At 36.4% G+C, this 22,158-nt stretch overlaps 1 protein-coding gene across 9 annotated transcripts in view; it reads right to left on the bottom strand.

Moving 5' to 3' along the window:
• BRD1 (bromodomain containing 1) overlaps positions 1–22,158 on the bottom strand; it is a 77,820-nt gene that overhangs the window by 36,566 nt on the left and 19,096 nt on the right. For 8 of the 9 annotated variants that reach the window (XM_052789948.1, XM_052789954.1, XM_052789947.1 and 5 more), the window contains 2 exons: positions 8,320–8,476; positions 1,769–1,900 (listed from right to left, as the gene is read on the bottom strand). In XM_052789948.1, the coding sequence (XP_052645908.1) occupies positions 1,769–1,900; positions 8,320–8,476 (289 nt within the window). The remainder of the gene's footprint in view (positions 1–1,768; positions 1,901–8,319; positions 8,477–22,158) is intronic. The other variant, XM_052789956.1, reaches the window with a different exon arrangement.

Genomic DNA, 22,158 nt, shown 5'->3' with positions numbered 1-22,158 from the left:
GAGACTCCTGGAGTGCACTGAAGATAACTTCTTAGGCCAGGTAATAGCCCTACCAGAGGGGATGAGATACTGGACCGTTTGCTCACCAATACAAGTGAGCTAATCGAAGACATCAGGACTGGAGGCAGCCTGGGCTGCAGTGATCATGCAGTGGTGGAATTCACAGCCCTGAGGGATGCACGTCAGGCAAAGAGTAAAGTCAAGACCCTGAATTTTAGGAAAGTAAAATTCCAGCTGTTCAAGGAGTTAGTGAACAGGACCCCCTGGGAAACTGCCCTCAGGGACAAGGGAGCAAAACAGAGCTGGCAGATCTTTAAGGACACTTTTCATAGAGCACAAGAGCTCTCGATCCCCAGGTGTAAGAAATCAGGAAAGCAAGGCAAGAGATGAGTCAAGACTTGCTGGTCAAACTAAAGGGCAAGAAAGGAATGCACAGGCAGTGGAAGCAGGGACAGGTATCGTGGGAAGACTACAGGGACATTGCCTGGTTGTGTAGGGATGGGGCAAGGAAGGCCAAGGTGCAGATGGAGCTGAACTTGGCAAAGGATGCAAAGAATAATAATAAGGGCTTTTACAGGTATGGCAGCCAGAAAAGCAATGTCAGAGAAAGCATACCGCCCCAATGAACCCAACTGGCAAACTGGTAACAACAGATGAGAAGGCTGAGGTGCTCAACTAATTTTTTGCCTCAGTCCTCACTGGCAACCTCTCTTCCCACACCTCTCAAGTGGATGGACCTCAAGGCAGGGACTGGGGGAGCAAAGTCCCTCTCACTGTAAGAGAAGATCAGGTTCCAGACCACTTGACAAACCTGAACATACATAAATCTATGGGACCTGACAAGATGCATCCCTGAGTCCTGAGGGAATTGGCTGATGTAGTTGCCAAGCCACTCTCCATGATACTTGAAAAGTCATGGCAGTCAGGTGAAGTCCCTGATGACTGTAAAAAAGGAAACACTGCCAATGAAAACAAGGCCAACAGTATCCTGGGCTGCATCAAAAGAAGTGTGACCAGCAGGTCAAGGGAGGTGATTCTGCCCCTCTACTCCACTCTCGTGAGACCCCACCTGCAGTACTGCGTTCAGCTCTGGGGCCCTCAGCACAGAAAAGACATGGACCTGTTGGAGTGGGCCCAGAGGAGGGCCATCAAGATGATTGCAGGGATGGAACACCTCTCCTATGAAAAGAGGCTGAGAGATTTGGGGTTGTTCAGCCTGCAGAAGAGAAGGCTCCAGAGAGACCTTATTGTAGCCTTCCAGTACCTAAACGGGGCTTATAAGAAAGATGGGGACATACTTTTCAGTAGGGCCTGTTGTGATAGGACATGGGGTAATAGTTTTAAACTAAGAGAAGGTAGATTTAGACTAGATATAAGGAAGAAATTTTTTATGATGAGGGTGGTGAAACACTGGCACAGGTTGCCCAGAGAGGTGGTAGATGCCCCATCCCTGGAAACATTCAAGGTCAGGCTGGACAGGGCTCTGAGCAACCTGATCTAGTTGAAGATGTCCCTGCTCATTGCAGGGGGGTTGGACTAGATGACCCTTAAGAGTGCCTTCTAACCCAAACCATTCTATGATTCTATGATAATTTTATATATTTTAAACAGTTTGCATGAGCACACGCATGTACGTATGTTTCTTGATCCTACGTGAGGATTAAAAGACGAACACTGCAGCCTTTCTGTTGCAAAAACTGTGTGTGAGAACACTTAAACTATCTTTCCTTCAGAAAAGTTTCACCAAATTAAAAGGTACTCCATTTACCTGTTCTCTTTTTAATTTTTCACGTTTACGTATAAGTTCAATCAACAAACGTGCTCTTTCAAGATCATGGCGCAGCCTTTGCCAGTACTTCAACTTTTCTTTTAAGGCTTGCATTTCCTCATCATCTTCTCTCTAAGAAAAGAATCAAAAGGTTTTTATGAAATGAAAAATGCTAACCTCTTTTTATAAGCTAGTTTTATGCAATTACAGAACATATTCACAGGAAAGGAGAAACTACTGTCTTATAGCTACGGCACTTGGTCATAAGCTTCATACTGCAACAAAAGAGGATATCTGCTAGAGTTTCTCAACCATCTAGCTGAAAACAACATCTATAAACTGGGAAGCAATCCTATGATGAAGGCTATTTACATAAGAAAATGCAGTATAGCAAACAGCAAGCCAGCAGTATAGCAATTTGCAAAATAAGATTCAGTATTTTCACATCAAAATCCAAATGAGGTGAACATCATCAGCTTCTTCAGAAACTCAAGTGTCCACCTCCACTGCACCCAGCAGAATTAGGACACACTTGTTACAGAACGAAATCATTATGACTTCTGAGGACAGGAAATGAAAAGCAGTTTATTAAATAATATAGTAACTTCAAATGGTACTGCAAATGGGTAAATGCAGTAATACAACCTTTCACTGAATGGATGAAAGAATTCAATTCACATTTTTAGGAAGCAGTTTAAACAATTGCAGTATTTAGTTTGATTTGTACATACAGAAAACAGAGACTTTCTTGTTTGTTTTTACTATTTTTCATACGAAAAAGGATGATATTGGAATACTACCTGTAGTATTCAAATGGTATTGGTAATTTGCCACAAACAAGGCCATAAAAAAGTAAAAGTCCTGATATTAGTACCAAGTACACAAAAAGAAACATCTGCTTGGGAAAATTATTACATTTAAAATGAATATTTTATAAAAGAATCTCAGAAAGTGATTCAAAGCTTTGTATGCTTGCCTGTAACTAGCATAACGCAATACATACTTGATAAGTAATCGTTGGGTTTTTTTTTTTTAACTAAAACAAACAATAAATTCCCTAAGTTACAAAAAAAAGACGACAGAGGAATAAAGAAAACTGGCGAAGCAGATGAACAATAATCAACATTACAAATTGTTACACACAAAGCAAAAACCTCCTTAACAGAAAGATAATTTACAAATATCATAGGTCCTCTAAAGGAAGCTTGTACAATTTTTCAGACAAAAGGTTCTAGAAATAGAATTGCAAAAACTGGCAGTTTACAAAAATATCTAATAGATTTGCAAGCACTATGATTCTATGATCTGCATAGAATTATTGCTTTATAAACTTTGTAAAAGTAAAGGCAAGTAGCTGTGGAAGCTATGAAATTAGCTTTATTCAAATCTCTGGGTTCACTGAAGTTGAAAATCCTTAACTATCAACTATCTCTGTATTACAATATAGCAATCTGGAAACAACAGTTTGCTCCTCTTTTCAAAAAGAAACACGAAAAAAAGACTGAAAAATTGTAGCTAGAAACTTCTAGTTCCCTTTCCTAATGACTCTTACTACTAACAGTTATCATTTCTTTTAAGGAGTTAAGTCTTGACTTAGACAAATAATTGAACTGCCGAGGGTCAGAATAGACCAAAGTAAATTTTGACAGAACAAATAGTAATATGCACATTTTCAATTCCTTAAAATTCTCAGAGACTCACTGAATTAGAAAGCCTACACTGCCACTAATGGCTGTTCTCCTTCACCCCTTCATCTCTAAATACAGATCCCATGTGTGGAAAAGCAACCTAACTGTTAACTAACATAGCTATACAATTTTTTCATAGTTTCACTGTTTTTCAGGACCAAAATTAAGTTGTGGCTATTGCTAAAAGTGGAAGGCTTGTCCTCCCTTTGCTTGTAGCCATTCAGAGTCTGCTCTTTTGCCCTATGTAATTGCATAGTTCATGAAACTGGGGAACTGATCCTGCTGAAAGCTAAGTCAACAAAACCATACTAGTTTTAGGGTGGGTCAGGAAACTGAAATACAGCAAGAAAAAAAATGTTATTTGTTACACCAGGTCTTGGGGTAGTTCATTAGAGACTTAAGTATTTGGCTAAATCTGAAGGTGCAGTTGCACTTCAAAAAAAAAAAAATATTCTTTTAGTTGAATCAGTTGTTTGACCAATTTCATTTCATAAAATAGGCAGGTAGGTGTAAATCTGCAGATTTGATCCAAAGTATCAAGAGCGCCTTGTTTGCTTTTTTTGTGCACACACGCCCCCCCTTCTTGAACATCACTCTGGCTTGGTGATTAATAGCAAGCCTCCAATTTTTAGACACTTCTATGCAAAGTAATGTTGGCAGACATGGTTGTAATAGCCAAGATAAACCCGCTTTACCCTAACCTGTTTACTACCTGACATACAAGAGATACCTTAATTAGATGAAAAGATCCAGGCAAGCTGAAAAGAGCATGATGCGCTGGTTCCAGTATCTAACTAGTAAAAACTTAGATTAAAAGTTTCCTTCAAAATTTTTAGTTTTCAAAAGCTTTCTGACAAGGAAAGTTTCTATTAACTTCCTGGTAAAAAGTTCTTCTTCCAAATCTTTCTTTCTATAAAGAAGCCAGAAACTTTCTTCTGGCTGACAACACAAAAAAAATTTAGAAAGAAATTGTGATATTTTCTCATGGACTTAGTTCTTGCTGAACACCAAATACTATCTAGAAAAGCTAAAACTGACACATTCACTAATACTGAGAGAAGAGGGAAACACTTCTAAGTCTACACACAGAACCTTCATCAACTGAGAACTGGTCTTCCGCTCCAACTCCCACCATGAGTATGTTAGCAGTCTCTGCATACCAGCAGGAATAATGTTAGTGTACCAACAGATCACTCCTTATTCTGTATGTGAACACATGAGGACAGCCTCACTCCCTGCAGGGACCATAACTTAATACGAGTCAAACAAAAATAGAATTACAGTGATGAAATTGGGTCTTGATCAATACAATTATTTTTATTAAGACCCTCTGCTGGCACTTGTATGCCAATCAGTCAAAATCATTTAGTGGTTGCAACTTGTGTTCTTACTGAAATCTTCAGTGCAGATATGAACTTAGTCACCAGCACCTTCTACTTTGTTTCTCTGAACAGCAGTTTTAAACCAACCTCACTACAGCAGCAACAAGCTACTACACTTAAATTTCATGCCTTATTTTTATTCAAGCATTCTTTAAGTACAGAAAAAAACCTAAAATAATGGGGATGTAAATTTATTAGAGTATTTCCAATAACTTTTCTGAATTTCTAGGTGGAGAGAGAAATGACAATATAAACCATTCTTTCAGAGGGTTCCTTGTTCCTGCAGATGGTGAGGTAGTATATAAGCCAAGATCCTCTTCCCTGGTTTAGAACTGTTACTTGATACAACATCAGCTTCAAAAGCATATCATAACTGAGCTCTGAAACACGTTCATTAGGAAGTAAATTTAAATCATGCACGCTTCACCCCCTGCCAAATTTGTTCTAGTAAACAAACATTAGAGAGGGGATCAAAACCACCTTCCACTAGGCATCTATCTTGAAACCATTGTCAGGGGTTTGGTTCCTCATCTTAACGTTTCTTTTCCATTTAAATAATAATGATAACTTAAAAAATTCTCCTCTGAATCTGCATTACATCAGTGTTTATGTTCCTTTGATTGATTGAAAACCTATTTAGGTTTATTGACATTTTGACCTCACACATAAAATAAGAAGTATTTTCCCATCTAGACCAAAATGAATAAAATAATCATCTATTTCTCAAAAATTTTGAGGCATTCTCACAACAGTTATGCCACAGGTGTTTATTAAAGTCTTCATTATGGTTTGGCTTATACTTGGAGTAACAAAGATGACTAATGCATCAAATGCATTGCAGTTATGACTACTTTAATAGGTATTATAAATATATATTGAAGATGCTATGCAGAAGACACAATGTCATAGACAGGACACTTGCTACTTGGTGAAAAGCACTACCTACACATTTTTCATCAACAGAATCATTTAATACTCAGCTTTGCTTGAAACTTGCTTTTTCTTTTCAAAGGACAAAGTTAATTTCAGTTACAAGTTTTTAAGAATGAAGTCGCAGAAGTGCCCCAGTTTTTAATAAACCAATATGTTTCCAATTAATTTAGAAAACATTTTAATTACTTTCTTACTTAAGAATAGTGCATAGTTCTGAAATTAGAAAAGAAAGAAATAGTGTTTGTACAGGAGTGCAAAGAGGCAAAGGGCTTTTAAACAGCTCCTAAGGCTTATTTTATTACAATCAAACATCAATTATAAGAATCATTTTATTTTGGTAGTTACTATTTAAATATTTGGAAATGTTGCAGTCTCATCATGCCATCTCAATAGGAAAAGTAATTCCCAACTACCAACTAGCAAGTGTAATTTTTTCAGACACTAACTATAGTCTAAGTCTATAGTGCCACACAAGCCCCAGACTTTTGTGCTTGATTTTTACTATTTTTTAAAGAACTCAAACTCATTTAAGAAGTCTACTATCCAAATAAATTAATTTCAGCTATTATTAGGTAACTGCCAGGCATCACTCATCAGAATAGAAACTTCTCATACAGAATTAAAAGATTAATCAGAGTTTAAAAGCAGAATACAACATATTTTAAAGAAGTTACAACCCAATTAATAGTATTAAAATGGATTAATACAGAAGCAATGAAAGAAAGAAAAACAAGTGGCCAATTTATAGTCAAAGTTAATTCCACCTAAAAGGAATCCACCCAAATTCCACCTAAAAGGAATTTGAACATCTCAGCTATGTGGAACAGCTGAGAGAGCTGGGACTGTTTAGCCTAGAGAAGAAAAGGCTCAGGGTAGGGAGGGGTGGAGGGGAATCTCGTTGATGTATATAAATACCTGAAGGGAGGGTGCAAAGGCGGCAGAGCTAGATTCTTTTCAGTGGTGCCCAGTGACAGGACAAGAAGCAATGGGCACAAAGTGAAAAACAGGAGGGTCCCTCTGTACATCACAAAACACTTTTTTAAATTTTTACTGTGAGGGTGACCAAGCACTGGCACAGGTTGCCCAGGGAGGCTGTGGAGTCTCCATCCTTGGAGATACTCAAAAGCAGTCTGGACACGGTGCTGGGCAACCTGCTCTAAGTGGCCGGCCCTGCTTTAGCAGTGGGGTTGGACCTGATGACCTGCAAAGCTCCCTTCCAACCTCAACTGTTCTGGGAATTCTTACTTACTTTCATGAAAAGCTAAGAAAAGAAACACACACAGAAAAATGACAGATCAAATAATTAGGAAGCAGTGTTGACCATGGTATTTTTATGACTACATCAATTAATGACTTAAATCAGCAAATAGCAATGCAATTCAAACAAAAATAATAGTTAAGTTTTAAAGGGAAAAAAAAATCTCAATTTAATATAAGTAAAAGATTATACAATGCATTCTTAAGTTCTAGAGGCTATTTTACAGGAATAATTCCACTGGAAATCAAACACCTGGAGAATGGAAAGAACGCAGCCAACTACATTTTCAGTTCAATTAAAAGGAGGTAAGTGCGATGCACTAAGAATTTCCACACCATGATGCTTCACAGTATTTCAAGGTCTACACACAGGGATCCATATACAGAATTCAGAAAAGAAGTTTTAATTATTTTTGAAGCCACCCAGTGACTTTAAACCAAAACAACAAAAGACCTGCCAAAACCTCTAATGTCACTGAAGAGCTGTTCACATTACGAAGATGGGAAGCAACGTTCGTATTACAAAAATGGGAAGCAGAAGAGTACTGCTTTCCGAATCTGATACACACGTGGAGTGATTGGTTTTCAGCAATTCTGACTGGAAAACATGTACAACTTTAACCAGCCTAGACGTATTTTAGCTAGGACGAGTTTTACTTGAACAAATTATCAGCATAAATTTATGCTTGTCTACGATCCCACTTAACTATGTCAAAAGTGAAACTGAAAGTTGAAGCAGGTCTTTAAACTTCATCAACAACTTGCTCTTTGTTCTATTATTACCAAACAAGGTGGGCAATAAGGATGTAACTAGAAAACTGTAAATTAGCATGTCTAAACTGTACTTTGTAAAAATCCCTGGGTTTCTCAGTTATAAGTGTCAAAAATGACATTTGCTTTGCACCTTCTCATGAATTTAAAATAAAATTTATTTTTTATCTTACTAACTCAGAGCACATTGAGGAATGAGTTTCAAAAAAACTACAATACTACTTAACAAACAATGGTATTAGGATAGTTTTGGTAACAGTATTTTTGTGAAACATTTAAGCAAAACAAAAGAAAGACCCCCACAGTTTCCCCCCCCGCCACACATCGTACAAATTAAAAAGGTTTAGATAATGCCCAATTTCCAATATAGGTCATATCACTTAAGAATAAGGTAAAGAATTTACTTAGTCCTGAATAAGAGGAAGTTTTTAGTCCACGCTATGTTTCCTGGTTAATTTTTTACTCTATAAAAATAGAGATTTTCTCATTTCTTCTTACAAGTAAAAAGTGTGTCACATACCTGTTGTGTGTTTCTTTGTGACTGTAAACTGGACTGCAGCCTTCTCAACAGAGGAACACCATTCCTAGACAGTCTTTTAAGCAACCAGTAACTGTGCACGCGTTCAACAAACTGCTTCTTCCGCTGAATGGCCACCTGATTCATAATCTTATTTAATCTACAATATGGAAAAACTGATATTGTATTTTTCACAGCAAAGCATAAAACATATTTGTCTATGGAAGTTAAACATCATATACGTATGAATGTATAACATAACAGCAGTGATCACCATATTACTAATTTCTTTCAATGACATCCCTTTCAGTACAATTATTTCTGAGCAGTAGATTACCATCAAATACCTCTGCTTGACACTGTAGTTTCTACCAAATATGTTAAGATACTTTATAAAGCTAAAGGGTATCAATTTTTTCATGATCATTATCTCAAGAGCAATCCCAGATTAGGGCTGAGAATAAAGCTTTATGTGCATTTCAGAATAATTTTCCTATTGAAAATAACATCAAATAAAGCTGTAAATCCCTACAAAAGTTTTCAGATCGTTTGTTGCTGTCTTCACACAGAATTAGTGTTTATTTTAAAGACAATACGTCTTCAAACTTTTTACATAAAAACATGCAACAAAAGACTTGTATTACTCATCTACTAATATTAAATTTTTGGTAAATAAAGTGAGCAAAAATGTAAAACAGAAGAACACTTATGATTTTACCACACATATATGATGAAAATATGCACACAGAAAAGATGCAAGAGAGGATGACACAAACAGTTAAGCAAAATATCTTGATTAAAAAAAACCAGTATTTTCTCCAAAATTGTTTTTTAACAGATGCAAATACTGTTGGCATATACTGTTTACAAATACTCTAGGAAAGTGCTATATGAACACCACATGCAATAACCTTGACTCGTTATTTAAATAATGACACATTAAAATGTCCAAGTCACACACAACACTAACCTCTCAAAACTTACATTCAAAAAAAGTTTATCTGAAACAGATCTTCAACCCTCTGTGCCTACAGTATCTTGAAATCACAGCAAAAAAATTCCAAAAAAAAGTTAATGGCTGTAGAATGAAAAGGTTTTGTCTTTGTATGATATTGCAGGGATTTGTCCCTGGTGGCAGCCCTTTCAAAATTAACACAAGATGCCCCAAGGCACCAATCACCTGTATTGTTAGGGGGATTGTTCATTCATTTGGGGGCAGAGGTGAGGTGGAGAGAGAAAAAGAATTTCGCTGAGCTGGGCGTAAAACAGAGTTACAGAACGGATAATATCAATGAACAGAAATCTGTTAATTCTTCACTCAGTATATTACTATCCATAGCAAAACTCTACAAAGGACAGTAGTAGGTTTATCAGAGATGCTCCAATAAAATAGGCAAAATAAAATTCAAGAAGTGTCTGACTTGTAGAGCACTACCACAAAGCATTTAAATAAAAAACATGAATGTATACACATATTAGTATTTTTCTGCTTTTTCCCTTTTAATATTAGGAATAAAGCAGTTTCTCAGGTAAGCGATAGAAGAAAAATAGTCAAATACCTAAACAAAATGTAAAGCTGTAAGTTAACCTTGTGTAAAATTATTTTTAAGAATAGCTGGGAAACATGAATGATATTTTTCAGACAGACATACCAGTGAGTCTACCCTGAGTTCACCAAAGGTCATTTATCCCTGGTTGTTTTTTCTGGGCTGCGTAGAAGTTAAGCTGCAATACGTCCACTTAGGGCTACGCTAACTGTAGCTACAGAGCTTTCAGTCATCACAGGGTAAAGGTAGAGCAAACAGAGGTTTTCTTCAAAATACAGTGCCAGTGCATTTTTCGGTTGTTCAGTGACATTGTTTTTCAATTAATAACTAAGACAGTTCAGCATTGTTGAAAAATTTTAGCTTAACTTAAAGCTTAGAAAGTCTGCAGATGGCCTTAGGACTGTCTTGTAAGTCACTGAAGGGCAGAGGCAGGCTCCACAAAGACTTACTCAATACAGAACAGACCTTGATGTGACCATATTAAACTTCAAAACCAAAAGAATTACAATTAATTATAGAATGCAATAAAAATCAAATAATTACTTTCACATCTCTCTCTTGGAAACAGCAAAACCTACTGAACCAAGTCAAAAAAAGCACAGCCAAATATATACCTATTTGGAAAGATCAAAGAATCATAACTTAACATGAAGAAAGGTGCCCTGGCTTCATGCCCATCAGATGTGGCAAGACTAAGCAAACATCTTTAATTACAGCTTTAAGTACATTTGCCCATTCATATAATGAACCATTCTATTAACAGGCAATTATAATAGTAAAGTGCTAGAATAAGCTTAGGAAAGATGTTCACAGAAGATATTCTCCAACTTTCAACATAAAAATAAACAGAAGGTAATTTGGAGTGTAGAAATGTCCTGGTTTTGGCTGGGATGGAGTTAATTTTCCTTCTAGTAGCTGGTATAGTGTTATGTCTTGGATTTAGCATGAGAAGAATGTTGACAACACACTGATGTTTTCAGTTATTGCTAAGCAGTGTTTAGACTAAGTCAAGGATTTTTCAGCTTCTCATGCCCAGCCAGCAAGAAGGCTGGAGGGGCACAAGAAGTTGGGAGGGGACACAGCCAGGGCAGCTGACCCAAACTGGCCAACAGGGTATTCCATACCATGTGTTGTCATGCCCAGTATATAAACTGGGGGGAGCTGGCCTGGAGGGGATCACTGCTTGGGAACTAACTGGGCACTAGTATGCGAGTGGTGAGCAACTGCATTGTGCATCACTTGTTTTGTATATTCCGATTCTTTTATTATTATTGACATTTTATTATTGTTATTATGATTATTAGTTTCTTCCTTTTTGCTCTATTAAACTGTTCTTACCTCAACCCACTAGTTTTCTTCCCCCGCCCTGATTTTCTCCCCCATCCCACTGGGTGGGGGGCGTGGGCGGTGGGGTGAGTGAGCAGCTGTGTGTTGCTTAGTTGCTGGCTGGGGTTAAACCATGACAAGAAACTACCTAACTAGGGGTAGCTGTTCGTATTTCATTTAGACACCAGACTTCAGTAGCAGCAATATACCACCAAACACCCTTAATTTCTCAAAATACAGAGGTCAGAGGCTCTTCACATGGCAAATATCTACAGAGCCTCTACACTATGATCTTATTCATATTACGAGGATGTTACATCTGCTGTTACACCCTAAGAACCCACTAACTATAGCACAATTCTTTGATCATATTTTTCTTAGTCAGATACTCCCAGGTAGACTTTTACTGTCTGAAAAACTTTGAATTTTGACAGACAATACAACCATTTGGGAGAAATATGACACGATTCATCCACTGCCGTAGATCCCTAGAAGTAGCACAGACTGGGTACTGATTTTGAAGCTCCCATCCTTGATAGCACTACCATATTGGGAACGAGATTTTCACTCACAAAGATACATTCAGTTGCAGTGAAACTGAACACAAGCATGAAATAAACCACATAGGTATGCACCAGTTTTGAACAAGTTCCTTTCTGCTACCTGTGCTTGAACTAAATTTGTAAATGTTGAAACTAAATTTTCAAACCAGAATTTTGAATTTCTTTGAGGTCTTAAAGGAGTTTGCTGCACACCACACTTCCTTTTTTTCAACAGATGTATTTAAAAAAAATAATTGAAGAATAAAAAAAAAAGTACATACTTGAGGCAGATAAGGGAGAGCTGTTTGAAGACTTAATAGTTTTGCAATCCAGGATCTGACTTGCACAAGACAGGATTAACTGCTACACTACACTGACAAATCCCCCATGCAGAGGCAAGGCTTACAGAACTTGGGTTACCTCCCAGAACTACACAAAACACCTCAAAGGCATTTTTTTGCTAAGGTATCTGTCCACCCTAGAACTTTTTCCAAGTGTAAGAACATCAGGAAAGAACAGCTTTCTGTACTGTTTTATTTTCTAATGGCAAGTCAAGCATAGTAAGTACTGGGACAAAAAAAAAATATCAGATATTTAGAACGCACATTAAACACAAGTGTATGAACTGACCCTTAGCTTTCTCTTCAGAAAAAATAGACCAAACTCATTGCAATAAGCAATCTCATTACTTAATAGTTTTTTATATCTGTTAAGATTACCAATTAAGTGCAAGACTACTACTGAAGACAGCTCACAAAGAAGAGAATGTAGAAACATACATCTGGAAGATACTACCAGAGTTATGGTCTCCCCTATCACAACTGACTTTAGACACGTCAGGAGAAAAAAAAGCCACAACTATAGTGACTAAAGAAAGCAAGGAGGAAGATGAGAAATGTTCTTACTGTCCAGGTTTTGCATGGAACAGAGAATTTGTTAAGACAAAATTCCCAAGGAACATCCCGAAATGGACATGTTAAGGGCTAAACACTTTTCTCTCAAAACATTTAAACAATTAACAGAATTGAACAAAACCCAGAGCGGAACAGTTCTTAAGACTGTAACTTGCTACAGCCTGAACCACTGTTCTGTTGTTTTTCCCCTCATCAGTTATTTAAAATAAAGTACATCGAAAGAAGAATTTGAAAATTCTTAAAAAGATAGCTGTGTTCCCATGAAATTCAGGAGCTGCTGTTATATAACTAGTCCCATAAAAAAAGCATTAGGTTTCAAGCTGATGACCACTGCAGCCTTTTTGATGTTTTGGCACCACCGATCATACCCCCTTTTGTTTTTTCCTTTTTTTTGGGCTACATTTCAAGACTACACAGATATCAAAACATTTTTCAAAACTGTTTCATTTGTGCCATGGGCAACTGAGAAAGCCAGTACTACTACCCTTCCCCAGCTCCACTTGTATGCGACTGTAAAACACTGCGACATGCACTACAAACATGATACAGAGGCATCATACAATCCCCTGCTTGTCTTTAAAAGGGACAGGTCCCTTTTCAACTGAACCTTTCAAATAGCACCTGCAGTTCCCAGCCTGAAACCATACTTCAGGCTGAAGTGTAAATTATGGCATTAAAAATACACTGCATTTACAAAAGCAACAGAAGGATGAGGAGAGAAAACTGGCTTGTTTGAAAGGATAAGAGACTCAAATAATTTAATTTAAAATGAAAGTTAATATACAACAGCTTTGGTGAGAAACTGTAATCAGCTGCTCTACACTAACCCTCTCCTCACATGGAGACATTTGATGGATAATCTATCCTGCAAAAGGTGATAATCTTTATGCACTGGTCAAAGCATTCAGAGAAAGCTAAGAGTTACTCAGTCCTGTGTTTCCTCATCTTTTAGATAAATGCATAAAATAATTTTCGTCAACATAAGAGATGTGCTCTTGTCATATTAACAATCTCACAGCTTCCTTCTTCCTACTCATGACTGTCTTCCTCTCCCAGCTTCAGTTATGTGTCACTGTGGCAACTACGGCAACTGGTTACAAGAAAAAGTGAAAACAATATTTTTGGTGACTAACTATGTGGCAGCTTAACATAAGAAAGCCAATGAGAGATAATCAGCCACTTTTCTATTAATCATCACTAGCCGCCCCACAGACCATACATGCTTTTTAGCCCCACAGATATCATTTTAGTATTACAATATATGAAGACTTCTATAGCATCTCCCCATTCTCAAGTTTTCAAAATACAAACTGGAGATAAAATTTCCTTAAGCAAGTATGTGATTTTGCCAGTATTACTATAGTAACTCAGGCAGAAGGAACTTAATATGAAAATCGGTAAGATTAACTAATAAAAAAATACCTCCTGAAACCAAGCAATTTTTAAACATGAACTAAACCTAGTATTTTAATTACTATACTTGTCCAGAGCCTCCAGGTTCATAGATTTGTTATTTTGCATCTTCCTTTATCCAACATAGCTGTATTAAAGGTACATGCAAAACACTAGCAATACTAAATTGTACTCTGTAAAATTCTATTTAGTACCACTAAAATACCAGTTTCTCTTGACCTACAGTAACACCCATAAACAGTCAAATGATGTTCCACTTTACTGGGTGAATAAAATACCCCTATTTTCCAACTCAAAGATTGCAGATATGTTTGTCAGAACAAAACATAAAAAATCTAAATTGAACAAGCTGTAACAAAGTAAACCGAGTTTCAAGAACATTTGAATTTTCAAGCCTTGCTCAGCAAAGTTCCACTGAGTATACCCAGACTCATAAAAAGCAGGAAAGACACAAAAATTACTTGCAAACAATTATAGTAATTCCAGTTACACTAACTGGAAGAGAATTAGCACAAAAACAGAATAAAAAACTATGGAAGTGTCTATTTTGGGAAGTGGAATTAATTCTGGGGCCTTGCCAACTAGTCCTCCTAGCTCTGTACCCATAAACTTCAGCTTCTGAAGATGAGAAAGCCTGCTTGGACAGATCAAGCCCTACTCTTACCACAGAGAACCTTTGGCAGCAGCTGCTTATCAAACAGTGTTTGTAAAACTCGCCTTTCAATATACCTTTTATTTTTTTTTTAAACAGTGGAGAGAGACAGTTTTGTCGCTGTGTCTGTATGTTATCCCCTCCCTCAATAAAAAATTCAACTTACTATATGATTTCTTAACTACCCCCCCCCCAAAATCAGCTTTAAAGACAACAAAAGTAGATGAATAACTACGTAGAAACTGGAGTCCATTTGCGTGTCTTTATTTGCTTTTGAAAAAGGATAAGGTTTCTTTTGTAACTCGCCGAAGTCAGTTATGTACCGAAGACGGTACATACCAAATCCTGAAAAGACTGACAATGATTTCATTTAAACTTCTGTGCAACAAGTCTGCAGAATCCCCATGTGACAAAGACACACTTTCCTAACTACTTTCCAGATTTTGTACTGAAGATTTGACGAAACACTTCCTTCACTAGTCTAATACAGTGTTTAATCACCTTCACAGTTATTCCTTTTCGTCTGTATGTTTTAAAATTCTAGCTACTGAATTTGCCTTTCTCTGCTAGGTTGAGAGTCCAACATAGAATCATAGTGTCATTTAGGTTGGAAAAGACCTTTAAGATCATCAAGTCCAACCGCAAACCTAGCACTTTAACTACTGATACCTTTTCTGAAACCTGGAAGTCTCTCCAGGTTCCTATTTATTCTATATTTACTGGTATTTAAATAGTATTTGGACTCAACATGTAGAAAGCACTTTTTCTTGCTTCACATGACTCTGAAACCAGCCATCTATTTTTCTACTTGAGCAAACAGCTTGTAAGATTTTTCTTAAGACAGGAAAGTAGCATTGAAGTTCAGAGTTAAGAAATTGCTATGTTATTTCAGTCAATTCTCCATTAGTTACAACAGGTTACTTTGTTCCTATTCTAACAATTACATTTGTGGTCTTCCAAACCTTTGGATAAGGAAAAAAACAAGACAATCAAAAAAGCCCCCACCTTGTCACACTGGAAAACCTCCTTAGTCTTCTCAGAAAAATCACGTGCATAGATTTACTTCTGCCACTTCCTACACATAATACTGAGTCAAGACTTTTCCTTAAAATCACTCAAAATATTTTTCTGTGCTTTTTTTTTTTGTAGTAGTTATAACCATACCACACATGATTTTGAAATCTAATCTCAAAAGGCTAAATTCACATCAGCAGGAGATAAAGTATTAATCAAAAATGGCCTTTTTATCTGTAATAAAAGAAATCTCAGTATTTATCTACTAATTTTTGTGCACACTGTAACTTGACGACTGAATAAAAAACTGCCAGGAGATGGTTCTTCAGACAATGCATTCTGAAAATCATGTTTTTGTATGGCACTTAGAGGACACCACACCCTCTAACTGCCACCAAAAAAAATCTAATGAAAGTTCACATAACTGGTGAAACTCAGAAGTACTGAAAAATAAAAACACATTAATTTTTATCTTCATAACTGCAGTATCACATATACAATAATTGTGGACCGAAACCCGTAGAGAATGCAGAAAATACTAATTATGCACCCTACAGAAACGTCTAATGTATTAAATTCTGTTTTAAGCCTCTTTGCCCTGTACATGCAAAATAAACAGAGAAGAAAAAAAGAAAATTGTATGTACAACATATTCCTATATCCACTTTGTAAAAAGGGCATATTTAAGTATGAGACAACACTTCTATCCTCTGGATTTTTGGGGGGGAGAATCACCCCTCGGATATCAATCAACAGGTGGCTTCTAATATCAGATATACAAGTATCTTCTCCATTATTTTTACTCAAAATCAAGACCCACTTTTATGACTTATTTATTAAGTCACACTCTCTCAAATACATTAATTAATTCTTATTTAATAAGCCAACCAGAGTCCAGACAAACTAGCTTGAAAATAAAGCTCTAAAGTTCCCCTATTTCATTATTTTTAAATGCCAGGGAGGCAAAGCTAGTGAACACAATAGTAGCTCTTTTCTCGATTTAGGCAAAATTATTTCTTTATTTAAGCAGAGATGTCTGGATGACATCAGCAGTAGTTTCCACATGTATCAGAAAGGTTGCGAAGTTGATCAATCTTACAAGAAACATCAGTGGATGACTGCTAGCATCCCCTTCCACTTTACCTATGTGATTCCATCATCTAATTATTAGGTACAGCCATAAGGCATACCTACATTATGCTCTCCTGTAATTAAGTATTTCCACATGATTTTGTGAAAGTATACATACATGTATATTCAAGTATAAACAGCTAACAGACATTAGTCTGGATTTATTCAGCTTTCAGGTTTTTTACAACACTGGGTCTAGTAGTGTTTTCCAAAGGCATTTTTATGCTGAATTTTAAGCAGCATTTCTTATTCTTTTCCCCCACTTAAAAACTTCCTGAAGGTATTAAAAAAAAACCAAAACAGTACCCTAAAAAAAATTAAAACAAATCCCCCAAAGAAACCCACAAGCCACATGTATGATTAAGAAGCATCATCTATGAATGCAGACTAACAGTGTGTCAAAGGCCTTTTAAATGTTCCTTTCCACTTACAGTGTATTTCATCACTTTCTGTTCATTTATTTTTCTGGTCCATACTTTATTTTAGAGTCAATCAAGATTCCTGTGTTGAGATAACAAGACTACATTTAATTATTTGGTAAGAAAGTTCAGGATAGTTCAATTGGATAAATCATAAAACAAAAGGAAATACTGCATTCTGCCTTGAGACATGCAATAACAGAAATCCAGTTTTACCAGCAGGAGCAATATGCTTCTAACAACAGCAAAGGTCAACACAGAAAAATCAGCTAATGTGCAGCACATAAATACTGATTTCTAAAGACAGCTGAAAGTACTTTTTTAAGAGTCTCAGCAATTTTTGCTCTCAGTTATCTGCCTGCTAACTTACCTACTTTCATAAGGATCTTTTAATTCTCTTTCAATAACATGATGCAACACAACTGATGCATACAACATGGAAAACAAGTGTAACACCTTGTTCCTATGTATTATGAAAGTGGGGCTTTTTTGCTTATTTTTTGCTCTCTGTACAAGTATTACATTTCAAATGCTTTCTTAATTTCAGACACTACAAGCATACCATGTAGAACCCAAAACTAAATATGAAAGCAAATATTTATACACTTTAAAAAATCTGCTTCCACTTAATAGAGCAATACTTGCATGAACTGTATTTTAATAAAGCACATTACACCATATCTCAGTGTGTTTTGAAACTACTGAAGATTAAATATGTTATATCACGTTCAATTTCCCCGCAAGTACATAGCCACAATATCCTAGCTTCACAACATTTTTAAAGAACATGAACATTGACACGAGCTTTGCTTTTCATCAAGTAAACACATTTTAAATGCCTCTTAACACACAAGATCAAGAGAATACACCAAAACGATGTTATTTGAAGAATCAAGCATTCAAAAATAAGAGAAACCAGAGAGTTTTCACAACTAACACTGCAACTCTTCCCCTTTGTGTATCCATCCTATTCATTGGATAAGGCAGCTGTTATAAAGCACAAGGATGAGCAGCAACAAGGAAAAAAAAAAAAATCCACAAGAAATGGAGCAGAGCCAGTACAAGATAACTAACAGACAAGAAGCTAGATTTAGATTGTCAAGTCAGCCCTTCAAGTTAGGATTTCCTAACTTGGAAATTCTGGACCTGAAATCTAAATAAAATACTTTTAGTATTTTATTATGGGGGGGGAAATCATTTATCTACTAGGCAAAATTCAACTATCACACATCACCAGTGGTGTACGAACACTGCAAGGACAAATTTGCCACTTTCTTCAGACAAACTGGCTGCTGGCAGCGGGAGGCCGCTTTTTGGACTACCATTTGCCAACAGGTGCAGGTACTGTCTGTCCCTCCAATACAGACGTGTAGTTTGAGGGAGTGTGCTTCCCCACTTGCCCCCTCATTAACACAGCTGCTCTGACACTTCCCAGAAACATGTGGCTTTTAGACCAAGTTAATTTCTGCCTTTTCACAAAAAAAAAAAAAAAAAAAAAAAAAGCTGATGAATGCAAGCAGTACAATGTAAGCAACTATCTTCAACAGTTTTATATTTCAAGAAAAATTCAATGGAATTTCCTAGTGAAGAGGTAACACACTTCTGTAGCCAGAAGGCCTGATGCAAATCATATATGCATAAGAGGTTCCCCAGTGGTCCCATGTTATTATTCCAAGTGCTAAGCAGGTTACTAAGAAGTCAGCACTGGCAGCACTGAAAACGGAAGTCACCTTAAGGCTCTAACATGACCTACTGCACCTCTGGAAGTGGATACTTCGGTATAGACTTTCTAAAATACCTAGGCAACAGGATAGATAGATACCCAGCTTAAAAAAAAAAAAAAAAAAGGCAGGGGAAGCAAGCATTTATCTCCTATCATCAATGGTTAAAAACTTCTGATCCTAGACTCTTAAATCTGTAGTTCACAGATGATAGTCTGAGAGGCCATATAATTAGATCACAAATGACCAACAGAATGACACTATCTATGTAATTTAACAGCAAAAAGCTTAAGAGTATGACAATTGTGTAAGAAATTCTGGTAACTGAGAAGTGTACAGCTCTCAAAATAGTTCAAAGCAGTAGTGTAGAAACCTGACCTACAGATAAGCTGATACAGAAATTCATGAGGTACAGAAAGTCATGTAGAAATTATGAAGTATGTTGTTCTACACCAGTCTTTTTAACATATCCTGAACATTTAGATGTTTCTGAAAACAGAATTGTTACAAATGGTGTTATTAAAATGCCCAGTCTTTATTCATACACACTCACTATCCAGGTAAGGAAAGAGCATACAATCCTTCCACCTTAAACTAAACGTAATTGGCAAGGGGGTTTTCCTCGAGCTTCAGCAGGTGTGCTCAGGGGCTGCATCCACCAAGTATTTTCCTCCTCAGTATCATCTTCATATTTCTATACTTCTCCAGCTACCAGCTCTAACGAACCAGATACATGCCAAGGAGACATATAGTCTAGTTGTTAATCATTAAGAAAGTAAACCAGACATCTCCACGTGTGCCTCAGTTTCCAGAGATGTTGAAAACATGTTAATTTCAAATTCTTTAGGAAAAAAGCACTAGTGTTTAAACACCAAGCATATATGTTTCTTCTCTGATAATTTAAATAGCTTAATTGCTCTTCCTCGAGATCTCTGGAAAGGCAAATGATGTTTCAGCTCCAAGGGAAAAAAACGTGCATTAAAAAACAGATTAGAGAAAAGGGATCATTTAAATGAAGACTGCTGCGAAATGATCCACATCGTTCATTATTAATTCATGGGTATGTATTTGACTCTTACACACACAAAAGTTTTTCTAAAGGAAAAAAAAAAGAATAGCAAAAGAAAATTAGACAACCAAGATTTGGGTCTGCAGCATAACCACTTTTCCTTTCAATATGCTCATTTCTGTTTTGCTTTTAATTCAGGTATCAGTTTTCTAGGACTAAGCACATTCACACTTCAAAGTACTTAAGCAAGAGTCTCTCTTTCAGCTGAAGACACATAATTTATAATAAAGGTTAACTTTAAAATCATTTTAAACTGCGCCCATTTTTTACACTTCTGACATAGAATATAGGAACTATACTTGTGTCCAGTAACGTGAAACCGAGCACAATCAGAAGAAAGCTGAATCTCCTTGCAGTCTTGAAAAGAAATTTAGTTATTATTAAAAAAAAAAAAAGAAAAAAGAAAAAAAAGAAAAAATGTCTTTATATTTCTGTTCCTGGCATCTAACAACACTGTTAAAAAAAAAAAAATCTGATGATAATATCCTTTTAGGGTCTGGCTTTTATGAAAGTTACCAATGGAAAGAATTGCCAGAGGTACAACTGAGAACTTACATTCTAATCCTCAACTCTCACTTAGTTAAAGTTCTTTTTTACTTTGTCTTAAAAATACAAAACAAAAACACACTACACCACCAATCAGAATTGTCCTAATTAAGACAAAGCCTAATTCTTTTATACAACCTCCTCCCTCCCATGGACAAGAGTACATGTTTAAATAACAGTATTAGTTGCTTACTGTCAACTTAAGCTTTTCTGCAGGGCATCACTAAACAGAAATACCATTTTACCAAGCAAATCATAACAGAGAACAGCGCAATTGATCTGACGTTTGTAAACACCACACAAGAGCTAAAGGCTGTTCGTCAAAGTCGGTCAATAAGTAGCTACTTGCATTAACAAAACTTATTATGGGAAAGGACTGCAGTCTGAAAACAAGTCCACCACCTGAGACTTAGAAGTCAGCTTTCAAAAAAGCATGGTTTATTTGTATTATTTTAAGAGCCCTCACTGTTTGAGCATTCAGAGTCCTGTCACAGTACAGCTAATGAACCTGCACATGGAAGTATGCCTGTTTTGAGAAAATTCCTAAACTACTGTTCTTAAATCAGCAAGACTTTAATTCAAGGGATAAACGAAAACCTTGATATTGTAAATGCTAGAAACAAAACCAATACTCCATAAAGACAAACTTGGGTTTAGTCCCAATAGTCCAATTCTGCATTTCTCAGCCCAGTACATTATGTCTCAAATGTTCAGCAAAGCCAAAACTATCTTTCTACCACAGAGCTTTCTGTCATTGCTCAAATCCCAGAAAAGAATTATTTCCACTGTTGAAATGCACAACTCAGATTAACTGGAAGAAATCTGAAGAGATGCTACTTTTAAATTAAGATATAGCTAAGCTAACTGAAGTTCATGCTGAGTTTTTTAACTGCCGAAATAAAGATATTGAAAAATCTTTGTTTTGCTCCAATTCTATTACTTATGAAAACATCACCTGAAACATCCCTGCTTTCTGATGTACCACTTCACTAGCCTCACCAGAACTAGAGCCATCTGCCAGCCCCCCCAATCACCACTTAAAATACAAAACCATGGCATGTTAAATGCAAAGAGCAATTTCAGTTCTGTTGTTCATGCTTTATTTGCACTCACATAACAAAAGCTCCTGCAAGAACTGCAGAAGACAGACTAATATAAAAATCACCTTAAGCAGAACTTCTTACAAAGTATAAATTCGTAAGAAAAAACAAGACTAAAACTCTTCGTCACATGCATTAATTCATTTTTGTTCAAACATAAATGCTTAGTATTACTAAATTTACATGACACATATTTGATAGCATCATTGAACAGAAGGGAACTTTCATTTCAGGTTCCATGACTAAGAATACATTAACCACCTAACTTACCATCATTTACTTGCTAACTTTTCTAAAAATTCTGCAAGGTACCAAATTCATCCAACCCTTGATAAACACTACTGCATTTGCAAAAGGAAAAACGCAAATTTAGGAAAAACCTGCTGAAAAGTTACTCTGCCCCACAAGGAAAATACTTCTTGGAGGGTTTTTTTGTACTACTTACATA

The sequence above is a fragment of the Harpia harpyja genome, chromosome 6 (genome assembly GCF_026419915.1).
Source record: "Harpia harpyja isolate bHarHar1 chromosome 6, bHarHar1 primary haplotype, whole genome shotgun sequence".
Lineage (NCBI taxonomy): Eukaryota > Metazoa > Chordata > Aves > Accipitriformes > Accipitridae > Harpia > Harpia harpyja.
Note: the sequence above shows the minus strand (reverse complement) of the source record. Positions and strands in the feature narration are given on the sequence as shown.